General features: G+C 42.6%; 1 protein-coding gene across 1 annotated transcript in view; it reads right to left on the bottom strand.

Moving 5' to 3' along the window:
- LOC135543262 (autism susceptibility gene 2 protein-like) overlaps window positions 1-19,710 on the bottom strand; it is a 414,672-nt gene that overhangs the window by 177,299 nt on the left and 217,663 nt on the right. Inside the window, 1 exon segment of the mRNA XM_064970405.1 lies at window positions 6,256-6,300. Coding sequence (XP_064826477.1) covers window positions 6,256-6,300 — 45 coding nt within the window.

The following is a 19,710-nucleotide window of genomic DNA, read 5'->3' as shown; positions in this document are numbered from 1 at the left end:
AGGTACATAGGAGAGCAGATGAGTGAGGTGCATAGGGGAGCAGAGGAGTGAGGTGCATAGGGGAGCAGAGGAGTGAGGTGCATAGGGGAGCAGATGAGTGAGGTGCATAGGGGAGCAGAGGAGTGAGGTGCATAGGGGAGCAGAGGAGTGAGGTGCATAGGGGAGCAGAGGAGTGAGATGCATAGGGGAGAAGAGGAGTGAGGTGCATAGGGGAGCAGAGGAGTGAGGTGCATAGGGGAGCAGAGGAGTGAGGTGTGCATTAAGTCTTTATTAAGTTAATCCTGTCTACAGTTCAAACATGGCTGATGAAAGTCCCTCATTAAAGAGCCAAGCGGAGCGAAGGGGGGCTATGTACACGAACCAGTCACAATGGGACAGACAGACAAACAGACTGGCAGGCAGGTAGAGGCAGAGAGAAAGAGAGAGAGAGTGAGAGAGAGAAGGCGGAGCATGAACTCAAAGCCCGGAGATGTAATTAAAACAAAGCTGACACTCAATTACCACTCAATACTTGGACATAAAGTGACTTCAGAAAGTATTCACACCCCTTGACTTTTTCCACATTTGTTAATCATTTCAGGAAACTAGGAGCCCGTCACTACTTCACAGGAGAGGCAGTTTTATGGCAGAAATGCATTCTGGAGCATGTGAACTTTCATGTGCCTTAATAACAAACGTGTATGCCATCTGCAAATATGAATACAATTGTTCAAATATGAGCCTAGTTGGTTTAGCCAAGGAAAAAAACAGGAACCTTCCTGCTAGCCATAATTGGCTGAGATAATGAATGGGCTGGACATGCCAAGAGACGAATTTGGATTGATCTGCCATGTAGCATGCTTCTGGCTATAACCTGAGCTTAGTACAGTGCCTTGCGAAAGTATTCGGCCCCCTTGAACTTTGCGACCTTTTGCCACATTTCAGGCTTCAAACATAGATATAAGATATAAGATATAAGATATAAAACTGTATTTTTTTGTGAAGAATCAACAACAAGTGGGACACAATCATGAAGTGGAACAACATTTATTGGATATTTCAAACTTTTTTAACAAATCAAAAACTGAAAAATTGGGCATGCAAAATTATTCAGCCCCTTTACTTTCAGTGCAGCAAACTCTCTCCAGAAGTTCAGTGAGGATCTCTGAATGATCCAATGTTGACCTAAATGACTAATGATGATAAATACAATCCACCTGTGTGTAATCAAGTCTCCGTATAAATGCACCTGCACTGTGATAGTCTCAGAGGTCCGTTAAAAGTGCAGAGAGCATCATGAAGAACAAGAAATACACCAGGCAGGTCCGAGATACTGTTGTGAAGAAGTTTAAAGCCGGATTTGGATACAAAAAGATTTCCCAAGCATCCCAAGGAGCACTGTGCAAGCGATAATATTGAAATGGAAGGAGTATCAGACCACTGCAAATCTACCAAGACCTGGCCGTCCCTCTAAACTTTCAGCTCATACAAGGAGAAGACTGATCAGAGATGCAGCCAAGAGGCCCATGATCACTCTGGATGAACTGCAGAGATCTACAGCTGAGGTGGGAGACTCTGTCCATACGACAACAATCAGTCGTATATTGCACAAATCTGGCCTTTATGGAAGAGTAGCAAGAAGAAAGCCATTTCTTAAAGATATCCATAAAAAGTGTTGTTTAAAGTTTGCCACAAGCCACCTGGGAGACACACCAAACATGTGGAAGAAGGTGCTCTGGTCAGATGTGCTACGAGTGGGTGCTGCTATGGTGACCAGTGAGCTGAGATAAGGCGGGGCTTTACCTAGCAGAGACTTGTAAATAACCTGTAGCCAGTGGGTTTGGCGACGAGTATGAAGCGAGGGCCAAACAACGAGAGCATACAGGTCGCAGTGGTGGGTAGTGTATGGGGCTTTGTTGACAAAACGGATGGCACTGTGATAGACTGCATCCAATTTGTTGAGTAGAGTGTTGGAGGCTATTTTATAGACGACATCGCCGAAGTCGAGGATCAGTAGCGTGGTCAGTTTTACGAGGGTATGTTTGGCAGCATGAGTGAAAGATGCTTTGTTGCAATATAGGAAGCCGATTCTAGATTTCATTTTGGATTGGAGATGCTTAATGTGGGTCTGGAAGGAGAGTTTACAGTCTAACCAGACACCTAGGTATTTGTAGTTGTCCACGTATTCTAAGTCAGAGTCGTCCAGAGTAGTGATGCTGGATGGGCGGGTAGGTGCGGGCAGTGATCGATTGAATAACATGCATTTAGTTTTACTTGCATTTAAGAGCAGTTCCAGTCCACGGAAGGAGAGTTGTATGGCATTGAAGCTCGTCTGGAGTTTAGTTAACCCACTGTCCAAAGAGAGGGCAGAAGTATACAGAATAGTGTCATCTGCGTAGAGGTGGATCAGAGAATCACCAGCAGCAAGAGCGACATCACTGATGTATACAGAGAAGAGAGTCGGCCTGAGAATTGAACCCTGTGGCACCCCTATAGAGACTGCCAGAGGTCCGGACAACAGGCCCTCCGATTTGACACACTGAACTCTATCAGTGAAGTAGTTGGTAAACCAGGCGAGGCAATCATTTGAGAAACCAAGGCTGTCGAGTCTGCCAATAAGAATGTGTTGATTGACAGAGTCGAAAGTCTTGGCCAGGTCGATGAATACGGCTGCACAGTATTGTCTCTTATCGATGGCGGTTATGATATCGTTTAGGACCTTGAGCGTGGCTGAGGTGCACCCATGACCAGCTCTGAAACCAGATTGCATAGCGGAGAAGGTACGGGCAGGCAAGTTAGCAGAAGGGCCTTTGGGGGACATTGCGATGGAGGTAAGTCTGTTTTTGCCTCCTCGTGCGGTGATGTCGATAGACCAGTCGTGGATTAGTAGAGTTCCAAGTAGCTCTAGATAGCTAGCAGGCTGTGGTTAGCAGAATGGGCCTTCAGCGGACGTCGCGCCTGAGGGGCCTGTTGGTATTCCAGTCATAGAGGATCGGCGGGGTTCCGTGCCACATACCGGCAGTAGAAGGGGTCTGGATATTGTAGCCCAGGAGTGGGCTTCGGTGGTAGCCCAGGAGCCCTAGCCGGGCTAGCTTCAGGCTAATTGGTGCTTGCTCCGGGATGGAAACGCTGGCCAGGAGGAGTCACCTGGGATTGCGGTTAGCTAGTTGCAAAGATCCAGATGAAAAGGTGCAGAGTTTGCGGTAGGAATCCGGGGATATGGAGAGACAAATACGTCCGTTATGCTCTGATTTGAGTCACGTTGTGCAAACTTTCGAGAGCTTTCCGAGCTAATGGTTAGCTGGTGACCGCTAGCAGTGGTTTGCTGACTGATAGCTGGTAGGTCGTCAGCTTCAGTTGAGGGATTCCAGAACCGAAGTAAATAGAAATAATATAGAAAAACAGATCCACGCCACATTGGGTGATGCGGGTTACAGGAGAGTATTTAGAAGTTGAGGTTTAGGATAACATTTAAAAAAGATATGGGAAGAAAAATATATAAAAAGATATATACAAGCGACAGGACAAAGACGTCTGACTGCTACACCATCTTGGAAACCTGCTGTTTTTTTTAAATATTCTGTACAAGCTTCCTTTGTTTTTTTACTCAGTCAATTAGATTAGAAATGTGAAATAACTACAATGTTGTTGATCCCTACTCAGTTTATCCTATCACAGCCAGCGGCAGGTAGCCTAGTGGTTAGAGTGTTGGGCCAGTAACCAAAAGGTTGCAAGATAAAATCCCTGAGCTGACAAGGTAAAAATCTGTCTTTCTGTCCCTGAACAGGGCAGTCAACCCACTGTTCCTAGGCTGTCATTGTAAATAAGCATTTCCTCTTACCTGACTTGCCTGGTTAACCTCTTACACTTATGGTGAAAGTCTATTTCACTTTTGGAAGTACATTTAAACTCAGTTTTTCACAATTCCTGACATTTAAACAAGATATTTTGTCTTACTTAAAAAGATCACCACTTTATTTTTAGAATGTGAAATGTCAGAATAATAGTAGAGAGAAGATTTAAACATTTCTTTCATCACATTCCCAGTGGGTCCAGAAATACAAATTATATTTGGTGTGCATTGCCCTTTAACGTTTCGGGAGCTTCCAGGCAAAACCAAGATGAAGTTGGGAAATGAATTTTGAGGCTCTGTCTTTCCTGACAGGCTGTGTAACTAAGAGGTTTGAGTCTCCTTGCTCACACACTGTTTTTCGGTTCTGCTGTCAAATGTTCTATAGGATTGAGGTCAGGGCTTTGTGATGGCCACTCCAATACCCTGACTTTGTTGTCCTTTGCCATTTTACCACAACTTTGGAACACTTGGAGTCATTGTCCATTGGAAGACCCATTTACGACCAAGCTTTAACTTCCTGACTGATGTCTTGAGATGTTGCTTCAATATATCCACATAATTGTCCTGCCTCATGATGCCATCTATTTTGTGAAGTGCAGCAGTCCCTCCTGCAGCAGAAGCACCCCCACAACATGATGCTGTCATGTCGCTTCATGAAGTTGGGATGGTGAAAAAACACCTTTCCCCCTTTTTGATTCCAAACATAACAATGGTCATTACGGCCAAACAGTTCTATTTTTGCTTCCACAGACCAGAGGACATTTCTCCAAAAAGTACGATCTTTGTCTGCATTTGCAGTTGCAAACTGTAGTCTGGCGCAATTTATGGCAGTTTTGAAGCAGTGCCTTCTTCCTTGCACAGAGTGGCCTTTCAGGTTATGGGATATAGGACCAGTTTTACTGTGGATATTGATACTTTTGTACCTGTTTCCTCCAGCATCTTCACAACATCATTTGCTGTTGTTCTGGGATTGATTTGCACTTTTCGCACCAAGGAGACAGAACACGTTTCCTTCTTGAGGGGTATGACAGCTGCGTGGTCCCATGGTGTTTATACTTGCGTACTATTGTTTGTACAGATGAACGTGGTACCTTCAGGCGCTTGGAATGCTCTGAAGGATGAACCTGACTTGTGGAGGTCTACAATCTTTTTCCTGAGGTCTTGTCTGATTTCTTTTGATTTTCCCATTATGTGAAGCAAAGATGCACTGAGTTTGAAGGTAGGCCTTGAAATACATCCCCAGGTACACCTCCAATTGATTCAAATTATGTCAATTAGCCTATCAGAAGCTTCTGAAGCCATGATATAATATTCTGGAATTTTCCAAGCTATTTAAAGGCACAGTCAACTTAGTGTATGTAAACTTCTGACCCACTGGAATTGTGATGCAGTGAATTATAAGTGAAATAATCTGTCTGTAAACAATTGTTGGAAAAATGACTTGTGTCATGCACAAAGTAGATGTCCTAACTGACTTGCCAAAACTATAGTTTGTTATCAAGAAATTTGTGGAATGGTTGAAGTACGAGTTTTAATGACTCCAACCTAAGTGTATGTAAACTAAGTGTATGTTAACTTCCGTGTGGGTTCCTTCCTCTCCGACAACTGTGTTAGGTTCCTGATACACCATCCAAAGTGTAATAATAACTTCACCATGCTCAACATGATACTCAATGTCAGGGGCCCTTCTTTGCGAGGCATTGGAAAATCTCCCTGGTCTTTGTGGCTGAATCTGGGTTTGAAATTCCCTGCTCGACGGAGGGACCTTACAGATAATTGTGTGTGTGGGGTACAGAGATGAGGTAGTCATTCAAAACTCATGTTAAATACCATTGTTGCACACAGAGTGAGTCCATGCAACTTATTATGTGAATCGTTATGTACATTTACACTCCTGAACTCATTTAGGCTTGCCATAACAAAGGGGTTGAATACTTATTGACTCAAAACATTTTAGCTTTTAATGTTTTATTAATTTGTAAAAATTGACATGATGGGGTATTGTGTGTAGGCCAGTGACAAAGAAATCTACATGTAATCGATTTTAAATTCAAGCTGTAACACAACTAAATGTGGAAAAAGTCAAGGGGTGTGAATACTTACTGAAGGCACTGTGCATTGCTCAATAATTGGACAATGTGTATCTCTCATGTGGATTTGAGATCTGTTCATACATAACCTCTCTGTGACTGAATGCATTCCAACTGTCAAGGATAATCCAACTACCTAGAGGCACAAAGGCTGATATGATCTAAACAAACAAACAATATTCTTTCCAAATGCTTTGTTATATAATATGCTGAAGCTTCAGTGCGTAAGAGGTAATCTCCCTATAAGTGATGAGGGTGAAAATGGTTTGTGTGTGTGTGTGTGTGCGTGTGCGAGCATGCGTGCATGTGACCCTTAGCTCATAATGACCTCACCTCATGTCTCCCAAACGGGTGCTCGTCTCTTTTTAAAGAAGTGAACTGCAAAGAAGAGACAACAGTCATTAATCGGGATGGGTCTGTCCACCGCCACCCTGCTTGCCTGCTGCTATATTAAGATCTGGTGCACAACCCGCCTGGTGTACATCAGCTCTTTTTCTCCTGGCCTTGCAGAAAGTTAGCCTAGCAGCTGGCTGAGGAGTAGCTGTTGCCAGAGGGTGTCACCAGGTTTGAGGTCACAAAAACACAGTGACACTGAGAAGCAGGAATGTGACAGGATGTTCAATCTTATCGGCCTCCTCCACTTACACTAGGCTATTTGATGGTGGGCCTGTGTGGCTCAGTTGGTAAGTGTGTTGCCCTAGTAATGCCAGTGTCATGGGTTCAATGCCTGTTGGGGTCATATATACAAAAAAATGTATGCACTCAGTGTTCTACGCCACTTTGGATAAAAGGTTGGTTAGGCTACGCTCCGTTTGCAAACCGCGAACAAGGCTAGACAGCACGAATAACTCCAACCGAACATAAACCATTTTCTCAGACATTGGGGATATTTTTCTACGTGTGCTTTGTTTTCAGTTACAGTTTAATATCGAGCCCCGAGGAAAAGAAAGTGAGACACAAATTGACCCATTTAAAAAAAAGAAAAAAATAAGCCCTTGCAAAGATCACACAGCATCTACAGAGGCTTTATAAGCGTAAACCACTTCAGTTCATCAGAGAGACAATCTTTCGGCACTCAGAGGTATTTCCTGACGTACATTACGGCTTCATTGCTTTCTATTACTCCACCTTAAGTTCCCATTTACCCCCACACACCGCTACCCGCCAACCCTGATCCCCCATCCCACCCCCTAAGGCAAACCTAGTAAAACAGACCAGCCTGACAGATCCAAATGTTCATATGATAAGTAACACGTATGCTAAGAGCCAGGGGGGATTGTAGCCAATGTGTTTCCAAGAAAATCAGTCTGCCACCAGCACTTAAAGTGATTGAATAGCCTGTAAACAGAAGCTGCAGGCTTTCTTGTTCCTGTCTGGGAGATACTAATAAGGTTGTGCTTCGAGCAAACTAGCTAAGGAAGGAGGATAAAAAAAAAAAATAAGTGAAGTTCATGAACTGAGCAGTAACTGCAATAGCTTTAAAAAAAATACCTCTGAAATCTGCCTTGTCCGTGAACCGAAACTGCAGACTGAGAAAAACCACAAGACCAAAGAGCGTCAAGCGTCGAGCCAGTCATAAGATGCCCCGGGTCAATGGATGATAGTGTTCCTCACATTGCCCAAATTAAAATGAGATCTGTCTTTAACAGTCTAATAAAAAGCCATATGAGGATTGTTTCCCTCACTCTGTCTCTTTCACCCTTTCCACTTCTGAAGAGAATAAATTCTCCTTTGTTCACATTTCTTGTAAAGACCTCTTTGCTCTCATGCCAACATCTTCTCCCTATCTGCAAAATCCATCACAGTCAAAGTTCATTTTTTTGGCAGATTAGCCGGGGGAGCCACAGTATGTCCAATTGAGAAAGTGTGGAGGTTGCAGATAGGGCTTGTTAATGTCGCAGGCGACATTAGACGTGTGATCAGCGTGAAAATGAATTGAGCACACAATTCAGTCGTTAAGCTGAAAGAAGGCCTTTGTGGTCTCCTCAATGTGTCAGCTGACAGTGATACTGTATTTAGACTCAGGATATTACACTAATAACAACACCCAAAACAGCACACTACTCTAACATCAGTCGATACCCTGAATACAGGTGAGGTGGGCTTTTAATGAAGATAAGCATGTTGTTTTTTACCACGAGACAGACAGACAGACAGTGGTTAAGCAGGTTTGTCATTTAGTGGGAAATGTATCCGTCGACTCTAGAATGTTGTACTTGACAAAGCCTGTCCTAAGTATCTGACAACAGCCTTTCTTAGTGTTGGCTCAGTTTACAAAACACAGCAAGTCTATCAAACCTATCAGACATGTGTTAAATACTCAAGTATAGAGACAGGCAAGCAAGCAGGCTCTTTAGCGTCTGTAACCTCAACTGTTGTGTGGTCGAGGTTTTCTGCAGCAAACAGTGCTAACTGTAACAGGATGCGGGGAAGAAATAAAGCGCAAAGTAAAAGTTCAAACCTCTGAATGTAACAGCGGGCTGTTTCACTTATGGTGAGTCATAGTGATACTGGAGTACAACCCGTAGGGTATGTGCCATTTGTGAAAAACACAACAAGTGAGATATGAATTGCTAATGTGAGAATTAGTGAGGGTGAGCCAGACTACAAACCAACCTATTAGTAGCATGGACTGCCTCTGCCCTGACCTGCTAGCCTAGCGAAACCAAGATAAGAAACAACAGACAAGCCAGGCATTTAGTTTTGTTTGTCCTCTCTGGCCTCCTTTAGTTCAGTGAAGCCTAAACCACAATTAGGGCCTTAATCCCCAGAAGAGAAGAGGAGATGCTGTTGCAGTAGCAGACTGATAGATAAGGATAAAGCAGCAGGTGAACAGAACCTTTGTGATGGACCAGACCACAGAGGAAACTAGGCCCAGACTTGGCCCTGCGTTACACTGCTAATTTGATGTCCGTTACCCCCACTGACAGCACTCGGCTTCAGAGTTAGGCTGTATCCTCTTACTTCCCTCTGGTCACCTTAGAATAACAAGGTTCGCTGCATCAACCGAATAGATTCAATTGAGCAGAATTGAACCCAGTTAATTGGCTTTGGTTTTTGGCCGCCTGTGGGAGACTCCAGGAATAGATGACAGCCCTGTTGGAGCCAGAGTATCAGTTGACTCTGACTAATTATTCAACAGGTTTGTTGTGATTGGTTGTTGCTAGGGTTCAGGGTTCAGGACAGGGGTGGAGCTACACAGCATTTACTACTTTGATTTAAAAGGGAAGTGGCACTACTACACTACTGTGTTTATGTGGGAAATGTACCAAACCTAAAGTGTGCTGAAACCACATACTACTGTAAATGAGTTTTTCAGTGTGTGGTACAGGAGTATCAGCGGCTATACATCTCCAATTACAGGTTGTATTGAATGTGGTAGAATGGTAAACACCACCACCGACCGTGTTAGGGGAAATCATGCGTGGCTGAGAGGAAGAAGAGTACATAGCAGGACTCCTTTAATAATTGTACCCTCCATTTATTCACCACCACAGGCATGCGTCAACTTGAAATGTATAATTACAGTAATTGTGAGCCGGGCGAATGGGCCTCCAATACACCCTTCACCGTTACATTGAAAATACACAGCGTGCCATCCAGGATGAGACCACCGAAAGCATACTTAGGGGGAGGCCTCAATTTGTGTGCTTGACAATAAGAGAGAGCTGCGGAAATGTCTAGGTACCTGTCATAAGAGAACCATCATTTCTAAAATTCGTTCACTGTGGCCGAGACCTAATAAAAAAATTGTATTGACAATGGCCTACTGGGTTACATAAAACATGGTGCTGGCAATCCCAGGGTTGCGGGTTTGATTCCTGCACTGGACACATATACTGCACTGTATATCAAAGTTGCTTTGGATAAAAGTGTTTGCTAAATTACCATATATAATTCATTCCCATATAGAGAATACATAAAATCCTTTACACTTGTGTGTATAAGGTAGTTGTTGTGAAATTGATAGGTTAGATTACTCGTCGGTTATTACTGCATTGTCGGAACTAGAAGCACAAGCATTTCCATAACCTCGCATTAACATCTGCTAACCATGTGTATGTGACAAATAAAATTTGATTTGATTTGAAATACCTACACTAGAGTGTGCATGATATTCTAAAGCCCAAGGCAAAAATAAATAATGTATACTCTTGGAATTATCTTGTTTTAACGACTTAGTGTCTCGTTCGAACAACTTAGTATCTCATTGGAATGACTTAGTATATCGTTTGAAATACTTCTAAAAAAAAAAAAGTTTTTCTACGTCATTCAAACGAGATACTAACATACTGACTAGACAGAGCACGAGCATGCGTCCTCATGCACTATCGCGCACATGTTGACTTTGTCCATCCACACCAGACGTGATCAGGACTCGCACGGCTGAAATATCAAAATGAATTCTGAACCACCTATATTAATTTGGGGACAGGTCGAAACGCCTGAAACATTCATGGCCATTTAGCTAGCTAGCTTGCTGTTGCTAGCTAATTTGTCCTGGGATATAAACATTGGGTTGTTATTTTACCTGAAATGCACAAGGTCCTCTACTCTGACAATTAATCCACAGATAAAAGGGTAAACAGAGTAATCTCTCTTCCTTCAGTCTTCTTCTTTGGACTTTATATGGCGGTTGACAAACAACTTTAAGGTGCATTACCACCACCAAGTGAACCTCAGTTCAGCCTTCAATCACCCACGTGGGTACATGCTCCTAAAGACCAATGATGAGATGAGAGAGGCGGGAAATGCAGGGCGTCAAGAGTAAAAATTGGAACCAAGTTCTATTATAGCGCTTGTTTCCACAGACGCTCGTTGACGCTCGCGAGCAGATTGGATGAAATGATTGAATAACAAGTATGTGTACATTTATTTACTTAGAATATTTTAGAGAATAAAACCGGGGCGGGGGGGGTTATTTAGCTATTTGATTTGGAATTTTAGGACCCCTTAAGGAATATATAAAATATATATACAGTTGAAGTCAGACGTTTACATACACTTAGGTTGGAGTCATTAAAAACCTCTTGTAACTAGGGGGCAGTATTTTCATTTTTGGAAAAATAACATACCCAAAGTAAACAGGCTATTTTGTCAGGACAAGATGCTAGAATATGCATATAATTGACAGCTAAGGATAGAAAACACTCTAAAGTTTCCAAAACTGTAAAAATATTGTCTGTGAGTATAACAGAACTAATATTGCAGGCGAAAGCCTAAGAAAAATCCAATCCGGAAGTGACTCATGTTTTGAAAGCTCTGCGTTCCGATTTGTCCCTATTGAGCAGTGAATGGGCTATCAAACAGATTCCTCTTTCTACATATTCCCCAAGGTGTCTACAGCATTTTGACGTAGTATCACGCCTTTATGTTGAAGAATGAGCGTAAGCGACTACATTGCGTAAGAGGTCACCTGATGGCTCTCAGAGTGATTCTTGCGTAAAATACAGAGGTAGCCATTTTTCCTCTCGGTCCTACTGAAAAGCCAATTGTCCCAGTGGATATATTATCGAATGGATATTTGAAAAACACCTTGAGGATTGATTATAAACAACGTTTGCCATGTTTCTCTCGATACTATGGAGCTAATTTGGAATATTTTTCGGTGTTATCGTGACCTCAATTTCCGGTCGATTTCTCAGCCAAACGTGAAGAACATACAGAGCTATTTCGCCTACAAAAATAATATTTTGGGAAAAAAGGAACATTTGCTATCTAACTGGGCGTCTCGTGAGTGAAAACATCCGAAGCTCATCAAAGGTAAACTATTTAATTTGATTGCTTTTCTGATTTTTGTGACCAGGTTGCCTGCTGCTCGCTAGGCATAATGCTATGCTAGGCTATCGATCAACTTACACAAATGCTTGTCTTGCTTTGGCTTTTCAAAATAAATCTGAGATGACAGGGTGATTATCAAAAGGCTAAGTTGTGTTTCAATATATTTCACTTGTGATTTCATGAATATAAATATTTTCTAGTAATATTTATGTCCGTTATGCTAATTAGTGTCAGACAACGCTCCCGGACCCGGGATGGGTAGTTACAACAAGAAATTTGTGGAGTGGTTGAAAAATTATTTTTAACAAACTATAGTTTTGGCAAGTCGGTTAGGACATGACACAAGTCATTTTTCCAACAATTGTTTACAGACAGATTATTTCACTCATAATTCACTGTATCACAATTGCAGTGGGTCAGAAGTTTACATACACTAAGTTGACTGTGCCTTTAAACAGCTTGAAAAATTCCAGAAGATGATTTCATGGCTTTGGAAGCTTCTGATAGGCTAGTTGACATAATTTGAGTCAATTGGAGGTATACCTGTGGATGTATTTCAAGGCCTACCTTCAAACTCAGTGCCTCGTTGCTTGACATTATGGTAAAAATTTTAATTTGACCTCAGAAAAGAATTGTAGACCTCCACAAGTCTGTTTCATCCTTGGGAGCAATTTCCAAATGCCTGAAGGTACCACGTTCATCTGTACAAACAATAGTACACAAGTATAAACACAATGGGACCACACAGCTGTCATACCGCTCAGGAAGGAGATGTGTTCTGTCTCCTAGAAATGAACATACTTTGGTGAGAAAAGTGCAAATCAATCCCAGAACAACAGCAAAGGACCTTGTGAAGATGCTGGAGGAAACAGGTACAAAAGTATCAAAATCCACAGTAAAATGAGTCCTATATCGAAATAACCTGAAAGGCCGCTCAGCAGGGAAGAAGTCACTGCTCCAAAATCACCATTAAAAAAGCCAGACTACGGTTTGCAACTGCACATGGGGACAAAGATTGTACCTTTTGGAGAAATAGCCTCTGGTCTGTTGAAACAAAAATATAACTATTTGGCCATAATGGCGTTCATTATGTTTGGAGGGAAAAGGGGAGGTTTGCAAGCCGAAGAATACCATCCCAACCGTGAAGCATAGGGGTGGCAGAATCATGCTCTGGGGGTGCTTTGCTGCAGGAGGGACTGGTGCACTTCACAAAATAGATGGCAAGATGTGGAAGGAAAATTATGTGGATATAAGCAACGTCTCAAGACATCAGTTAAAGCTTGGTCGCAAATGAGTCTTCCAAATGGACAATGACTCCAAGCATACTTCCAAAGTTGTGGCAAAATGGCATAAGGACAACAAAGTCAAGGTATTCGAGTGGCAATCACCAAGCTGTGACCTCAATCCCATAGAACATTTGTGGGCAGAACTGAAAAAGTGTGTGCGAGCAAGGAGGCCTACAAACCTGACTCAGTTACACCAGCTCTGTCAGGAGCAATGGGCCAAAATTCACCCAACTTATTGTGGGAAGCTTGAGGAAGGCTACCCGAAACGTTTGACCCAAGTTAAACAATTGAATGGCAATGCTACCAAATACTAATTGAGCGTATGTAAACTTCCGACCCACTGGGAATCTGATGAAAGAAATACAAGCTGAAATAAATCATTCTCTCTACTATTATTCTGACATATCACATTCTTAAAATAAAGTGGTGATCCTAACTGACAGAAGGCAGGGGATTTTTACTCTGATTAAATGTCAGGAATTGTGAAAAACTGAGTTTCAAATGTATTTGTCTAAGGTGTATGAAAACTTCCAATTTCAACTGTATATATATTTATATTTGATGCAACATTGAATTTGGCCTTACTGCTATGAGCCTGTAGAAACTCATTGAATAACAGCTTCATATATGGATAAACAGACCGTCCCCCCAAAAAACCTGAAGGAAGTTTGTTCTGAAGTGTCTGTTCTATATCTGAGAGATATAAGGAACAAATGTATATATATATATATATATATATATATTTTTTTTTTTTTACATGTATCTAACTGCTGATTTTAGGCATAAAATTATCTCCATACACAGTATAGTTCCATAAATGTTTTAAAAACTGGTACCGGCTATCTTAATACTAGTGTTGTGAGGCTTGTGGGCATCCTAGAGCAAAACAACTGGCATGAGAAACTCTACTTTCCATAGAGGGTAATACCGGTGTGTCGCCCAAACTGTTGGGAAGCTTTAGACAGAAGTTGGCAGACCGGCTGTACCAACTTCAGACGAGACCGGTGACGCTTGTGGTGGCCGTAGAGCAAAACGGAGAACACCATCATGTTCATGAGTCTCATCTTTCCACAGGGGGGACACTACAGACATGTTCGTGAGAAGAGCGATTTTCAGGATGTCTCATGGTCTGACAAACACCAGAGCGGAATCGGAGCGGGAGAGAAGGCCGACACCATCTACCTGAATTAAGCTTTGCTCCTCGCTCAACACTCACCTACTTACATGCTCTGGCACTCAAAAGCAGGCCTGCTTTAGGCTGTCAAAGAAGTGTCAATGAATAATCATATCAATGGATTGATCCAGTGAATGAATGGTTGCAGCCACCATTACACCGTCTGACAAGATGCATAACAAATGAGGCCTAATTAGGCCTATAGAACAATGAACTATTTTCTTTACTAAGTAGTTAAAATGAGATACTAGGTTGTTCAAACAAGATACTAAGCCGTTCAAACGAGATCCTTCCAAGAGTCTACGTTATTTGAAAAATATGTTTTGCCTTGGGCTCCAGGGCTTCCATATATTCTCAACAAAAAGATTGAGTTGAACCACATCCCCAACCTACACCACCCCTAACAAATCCAGACAGATACACATAAACGGCAAATGTGTACCCACAAGTACCACTATAGAAGAAAAGCCCACTTACAAGCCTGCTGCACAATAGCCTGGCAATTAGCGGGTAGAGAGGAGGAACGACAGATCTGTTACAGTTGTTGAATGTTAATTACAGCATTTCACGGTGGTGAGGAGATAACGAGTTACTGTGAGAGAGAGAGAGAGAGAGGCGTGTTGCTGCGTGCGTTCTTTAACGAGGAGCAGTGTTTTTTTTCATGAAACTTGAGATCAAGGACGATGAAGCGTTACTGGGCCTGTCAGCGAGCAGCGCCTTCCAGCGCTTTGCCCCCCTCCCTTTGTCCTAACGAAGGCAGACATTAATTTCTCCTCTTTAAGAACTCATCCTAATGCTTTAGATGGGAGCAATTAGGCATACCCAGCTCTGCTCTGTCTGGACAACAGCAACAGCACAGAAAACTGGTGAGAATTAGAAGAACTCAATCAATAGTGTGTAAGGATGAAAATATACATTGTTTTCTATACTGTTCAGCTTTGAACCTTTTGAACATTCCCCCGCCCCCCCCAAAATAATGTAAGATGTAAGACACATCAGCGCTAACAAAAAAATGTCTCTAAAAACCCAACCATCACCTCCTACATTCATGACCCCACGAACACTAAGCTGTTGTTATTGCAGCCATATAGACGATAAAACAACGAGCTTACAGAACTCACAGATAAGAAAAGTACGTAAATCTAGGGTCATGTTACAGATAATACATTGTGGGGGGGGCAGTGTCCAGTGGCCAAAGCAAAGCATGTGTGAATTAACATCCGTTCCTGCCTATCGACAGGATAAAGAGCTTGGTCAAATCCCAGCCAGGGTTAATAGCCTTGTTATGAGCCTCAGTTCTGGACCTGGGCTGATGGAACCGTTGATAGGAGTTGAGCACTAATACCAGGGACGGATGCTTAAGATGATGCATACCTGGTGATTTAGGGGAATCCCCAGAGACATACTTTAAAGTACCACCGTTACATTTGTACATTTTATTTTGCCATTTAGCAGACGCTCTTATCCAGAGCGACTTACAGGAGCAGTTAAGGTTAAGGGCCTTGGTTAAGGGCCTTGGTTAAGGGCCTTGGTTAAGGGCAGATTCTTCACCAAGTCGGTTCGGGGATACTAAACAGCGACCTTTCAGTTACTGGCCCAACGCTCTTAACTGCTAAGATACCTGCCGCCCTAGCATTGACCCAGACAGACCCCCTTTAAACTGGCGAGACACAGGACTGCTGGGATTTATGTGGTGTTTATCCAGCTACTACCATAGATAGGCTAGGCTACACTCTTACACTCCCCAGGGCTTTTTCAACAGCATACACTGTTTTTTTATAGACAATGACATCAGTTACAGTGGCTGACTGGGGCACATGGGGCCGGTTCAGTGGTGATATTAGGGTATTTGATAACATTGAACTTATTCCACTCCAGCCATTACCACGAGCCCGTCCTCCACACTTAAGGTGCCACCAACCCCCTGTGACGTAGCTATACCTCATGTCTGGACTTTAATCTGGGAAAGAACCAACTGAAATGTTCCTACTGGATCATTAAGTCCACTGATTAAAGTTAAATGATCAACTAATCAACTGAGCAAAATAACTATGGTGGAATCTGATTTGATTTTAGACCCAAATGTGTGTTTTGTCAACCTGCCTATCATGATGTGAATAGCACTATCTTCCAGATGTATAAAGAGTAATATAGAGATGATAGCAAACACATTTAATGGCAGGTAGCCTAGAGGTTAAGAGCGTTGGGACAGTAACCGAAAGGTCGCTAATTCAAATCCTGAGCCGACGAGATGAAAAATCGGTTGAAGTGCCATTGAGCATATCACTTAACCCTAATCGCACCTTTAAATCGCTCTGAATAAGAGTGTCTGCTAAATGTGTAAATGTAACCATGAATATTCTTAAAAGGAAGCAGAGAAAGAGCGACAGGACTGGGATGTTGTTGAGAAGTCAATAAAAACAAGTGTTAACCAGATTAGCTAAAATGTTAAGAGGCAGGCTAATCCTTGCCCAGATCCAGCAACAATCCATCCGGCCCCAGAATACTAATACCCAGGATGCACCATTAATTCACAGAGGGTTGAGTGTGGGTCTGGTTGGGAGGAGGGAGGAAGGGATTTAGTGAGAGCACTATAATAGTGGTGCTAAGCCTCTCAAAGTTAGGCCCATATGCATCAGTACTAGGCTACATACAGGAAGATAGAAGAACGAGAGCTGTTCTCTGAGACGGCTCCTGTCTTTAAGTGGTCCTTTCATCCCTTTGACCACCTCTTGTTGACTGTAACACGAGGATCATTCTCTATGAAGAGAGCAATAACTCCCACTTTGATGTTCCATCTAATGGTAGCCTACACTGGATCGTGTTCTCGGACTCTTTCCACTCACTCTGTGTATCAAAGTATACCATCTTTTGTTGTTAGCTATCAACAATGGCATAAAACATTCTGTTCTTTTGTACCAAATGGATAATACAACAGACGAGCAATGCTTGCCATGCTTCAAATGTTTACAGTCTGTGCGGCTGAGGGGCGCCATGTTAGCGGCATTCATCAAGCAGGCTTTTATCAGGACTGACCATCCTCACCACAGTTGAGCTCTGTTTCTATCAGCCTATCAGCGCACTGCTATCAGCGCAGTAGCAGTCTCTTGCAATCAAGTGTGTCATTATGTGATGATTGGATCTGAACACAGCACAGCATGGGTTATTTTCTCCGTCCTTCCTTCCAAGTCGATCAGCTGAGCGGTTTGCTGTCATTCTTGGAAGCAAATTAGGGAGAACTTCGTAGAATAGAATGTCCTCGTGTCCTCCATCGATGAAGAGCTATTTCAAAGAACTGAGGAATAGATGTGTCTCAGACGAGCACTAAAAAAATGATCAACACTTCAATAAAAGAGCATCAACCTTTAAAACGTTTCTATTTGGCGGTTGGGATTAAACTGGCTGAAAAAAGTCCAGATTCCACAGTTTAGCTACTTTGCATTTATTATGTACTGTATTTCGGCTGCTAAACCTTTCTTAACACAGACAAGTATATCCTTGTTAAATGTCCCCTCCGATTGAAGAAAAGCACAATCTCACACATGCAGCAGTAAACACGCCTTCAAGTAAACAAACGCGCACTCCACTCTGGTAAAACAACTATCTTTCTCTTTCTCTCATAAAAATCATCCTTTGACATTTTGAAGACAACAAACACCTCAGTAAGGAGAACAATTCAATGTGACAGACAGTATTCACTGTCTCGCTCCACCCACTTAGAATGAGGCGTCGACATCTAGCTGTCCCAAAATTACATCCCATAACCTAATCAGCAGCCGATGGCTCACAGAGCTTCGGGCCAACAGGACTGCATGCTTATAGAGCTGATGGCCCACAGGGCTGTGTGAACACCGAGCTGAGGACTCACAGGGCTGAGTGCTCACAGAGCTGAGGGCCCACAGGGCTGAGTACTCAGAGTTTGGGCATCCTCATTTGTAAACACCATCTGCTTGTTTACACCCCTCCTCGTTGGGTGTTATTAGTGTGAGTGTGAAATCGGATTCTGTACACAGCCAGCCCAGCTCCCACCACATCTGACTTTTCTCACACTGGAAAGCAGGCATGATGAGTTTATGGTCCCGTATGTGAGAGGGGTGTGAGGAGGAAGGGAAGTAGCGCTGTATGTGAAAGTACATTGCATGCGATACAGTATCAATAAACATGCTTTGAGTGGATGATTCCTCCACACAGCTCTACATAATCTAATAGCGTCTAGCAGTAGTATCCTTGTCTTCATCAAGGCAGAGAAAAAATAAAGAAAGCCATTTCCTCTTATGTGTACAGTTCTAATGACAGAGCAGGGATGGGCAACATCAATCGGGGTGGGGTGACAAAAGATTCTGAACTCATCATGAGGGGCCACAGTTGCTCGCAGGTCTGCGTCTCCACAGCCACATCTACAGTTGGAGTTGGACGTTTACATACACTTAGGTTGGAGTAATTAAAACCCGTTTTTCAACCACTCCACAAATGTGTTGTTAACAAACTATAGTTTTGGGAAGTCGGTTAGGACATCTACTTTGTGCATGACACAAGTCACTTTTCTAACAATTGTTTACAGACAGATTATTTCACGTATAATTCACTGTATCACAATTCCAGTGGGTCAGAAGTCTACATACACAAAGTAAACTGTGCCTTTAAACAGCTTGGAAAATTCCAGAAAATGATGTCATGGCTTTAGAAGCTTCTGATAGGTTAATTGACATCATTTGAGTCAATTGGAGGTGTACCTGTGGATGTATTTCAAGGCCTACCTTCAAACTCAGTGCCTCTTTGCTTGACATCGTGGGAAAATCAAAAGAAATCAGACCTCAGAAAAAAAACTTGTAGACCTCCACAAGTCTGGTTCATCTTTAGGAGAAATCTCCAAACGCCTGAAGGTACCACATTCATCTGTACAAACAATAGTACGAAAGTATAAACACCATGGGACCACGCAGCCGATATACCGCTCAGGAAGGAGACGTGTTCTGTCTCCTAGAGATGAACGTACTTTAGTGTGAAAGTGCAAATCAATCCCAGAACAACAGCATAGGACCATGTGAAGATACTGGAGGAAACAGGTACAAAAGTATCTATATCCACAGTAAAACGAGTCTTATATCGACATAACATGAAAGGCCGCTCAGCAAGGAAGAAGCCACTGCTCAAAAACGGCCATAAAAAAAGCCAGACTGCAGTTTGCAACTGCACATGGGGATGAAGATTGTACTTTTTGGAGAAATGTCCTCTGATCTGATGAAACAAAAATAGAACTGTTTGGCCATAATGACCATCGTTATGTTTGGAGGAAAAAGGGGGAGTCTTGCAAACCGAAGAACACCATCCCAACTGTGAAGCACCGGGGTGAGAGCATCATGTTGTGGGGGTGCTTTGCTGCAGGAAGGATGGCTGCACTTCACAAAATAGATGGCATCATGAGGCAGAAAAATTATGTGGATATATTGAAGCAACATCTCAAGACATCAGTCAGGAAGTTAAAGCTTGGTCGCAAATGGGTCTTCCAAATGGACAATGATCCCAAGCATACTTCCAAAGTTGTGG

Source organism: Oncorhynchus masou, chromosome 1 (genome assembly GCF_036934945.1).
Source record: "Oncorhynchus masou masou isolate Uvic2021 chromosome 1, UVic_Omas_1.1, whole genome shotgun sequence".
Lineage (NCBI taxonomy): Eukaryota > Metazoa > Chordata > Actinopteri > Salmoniformes > Salmonidae > Oncorhynchus > Oncorhynchus masou.
This window is presented reverse-complemented; position numbering and strand designations above follow the sequence as displayed.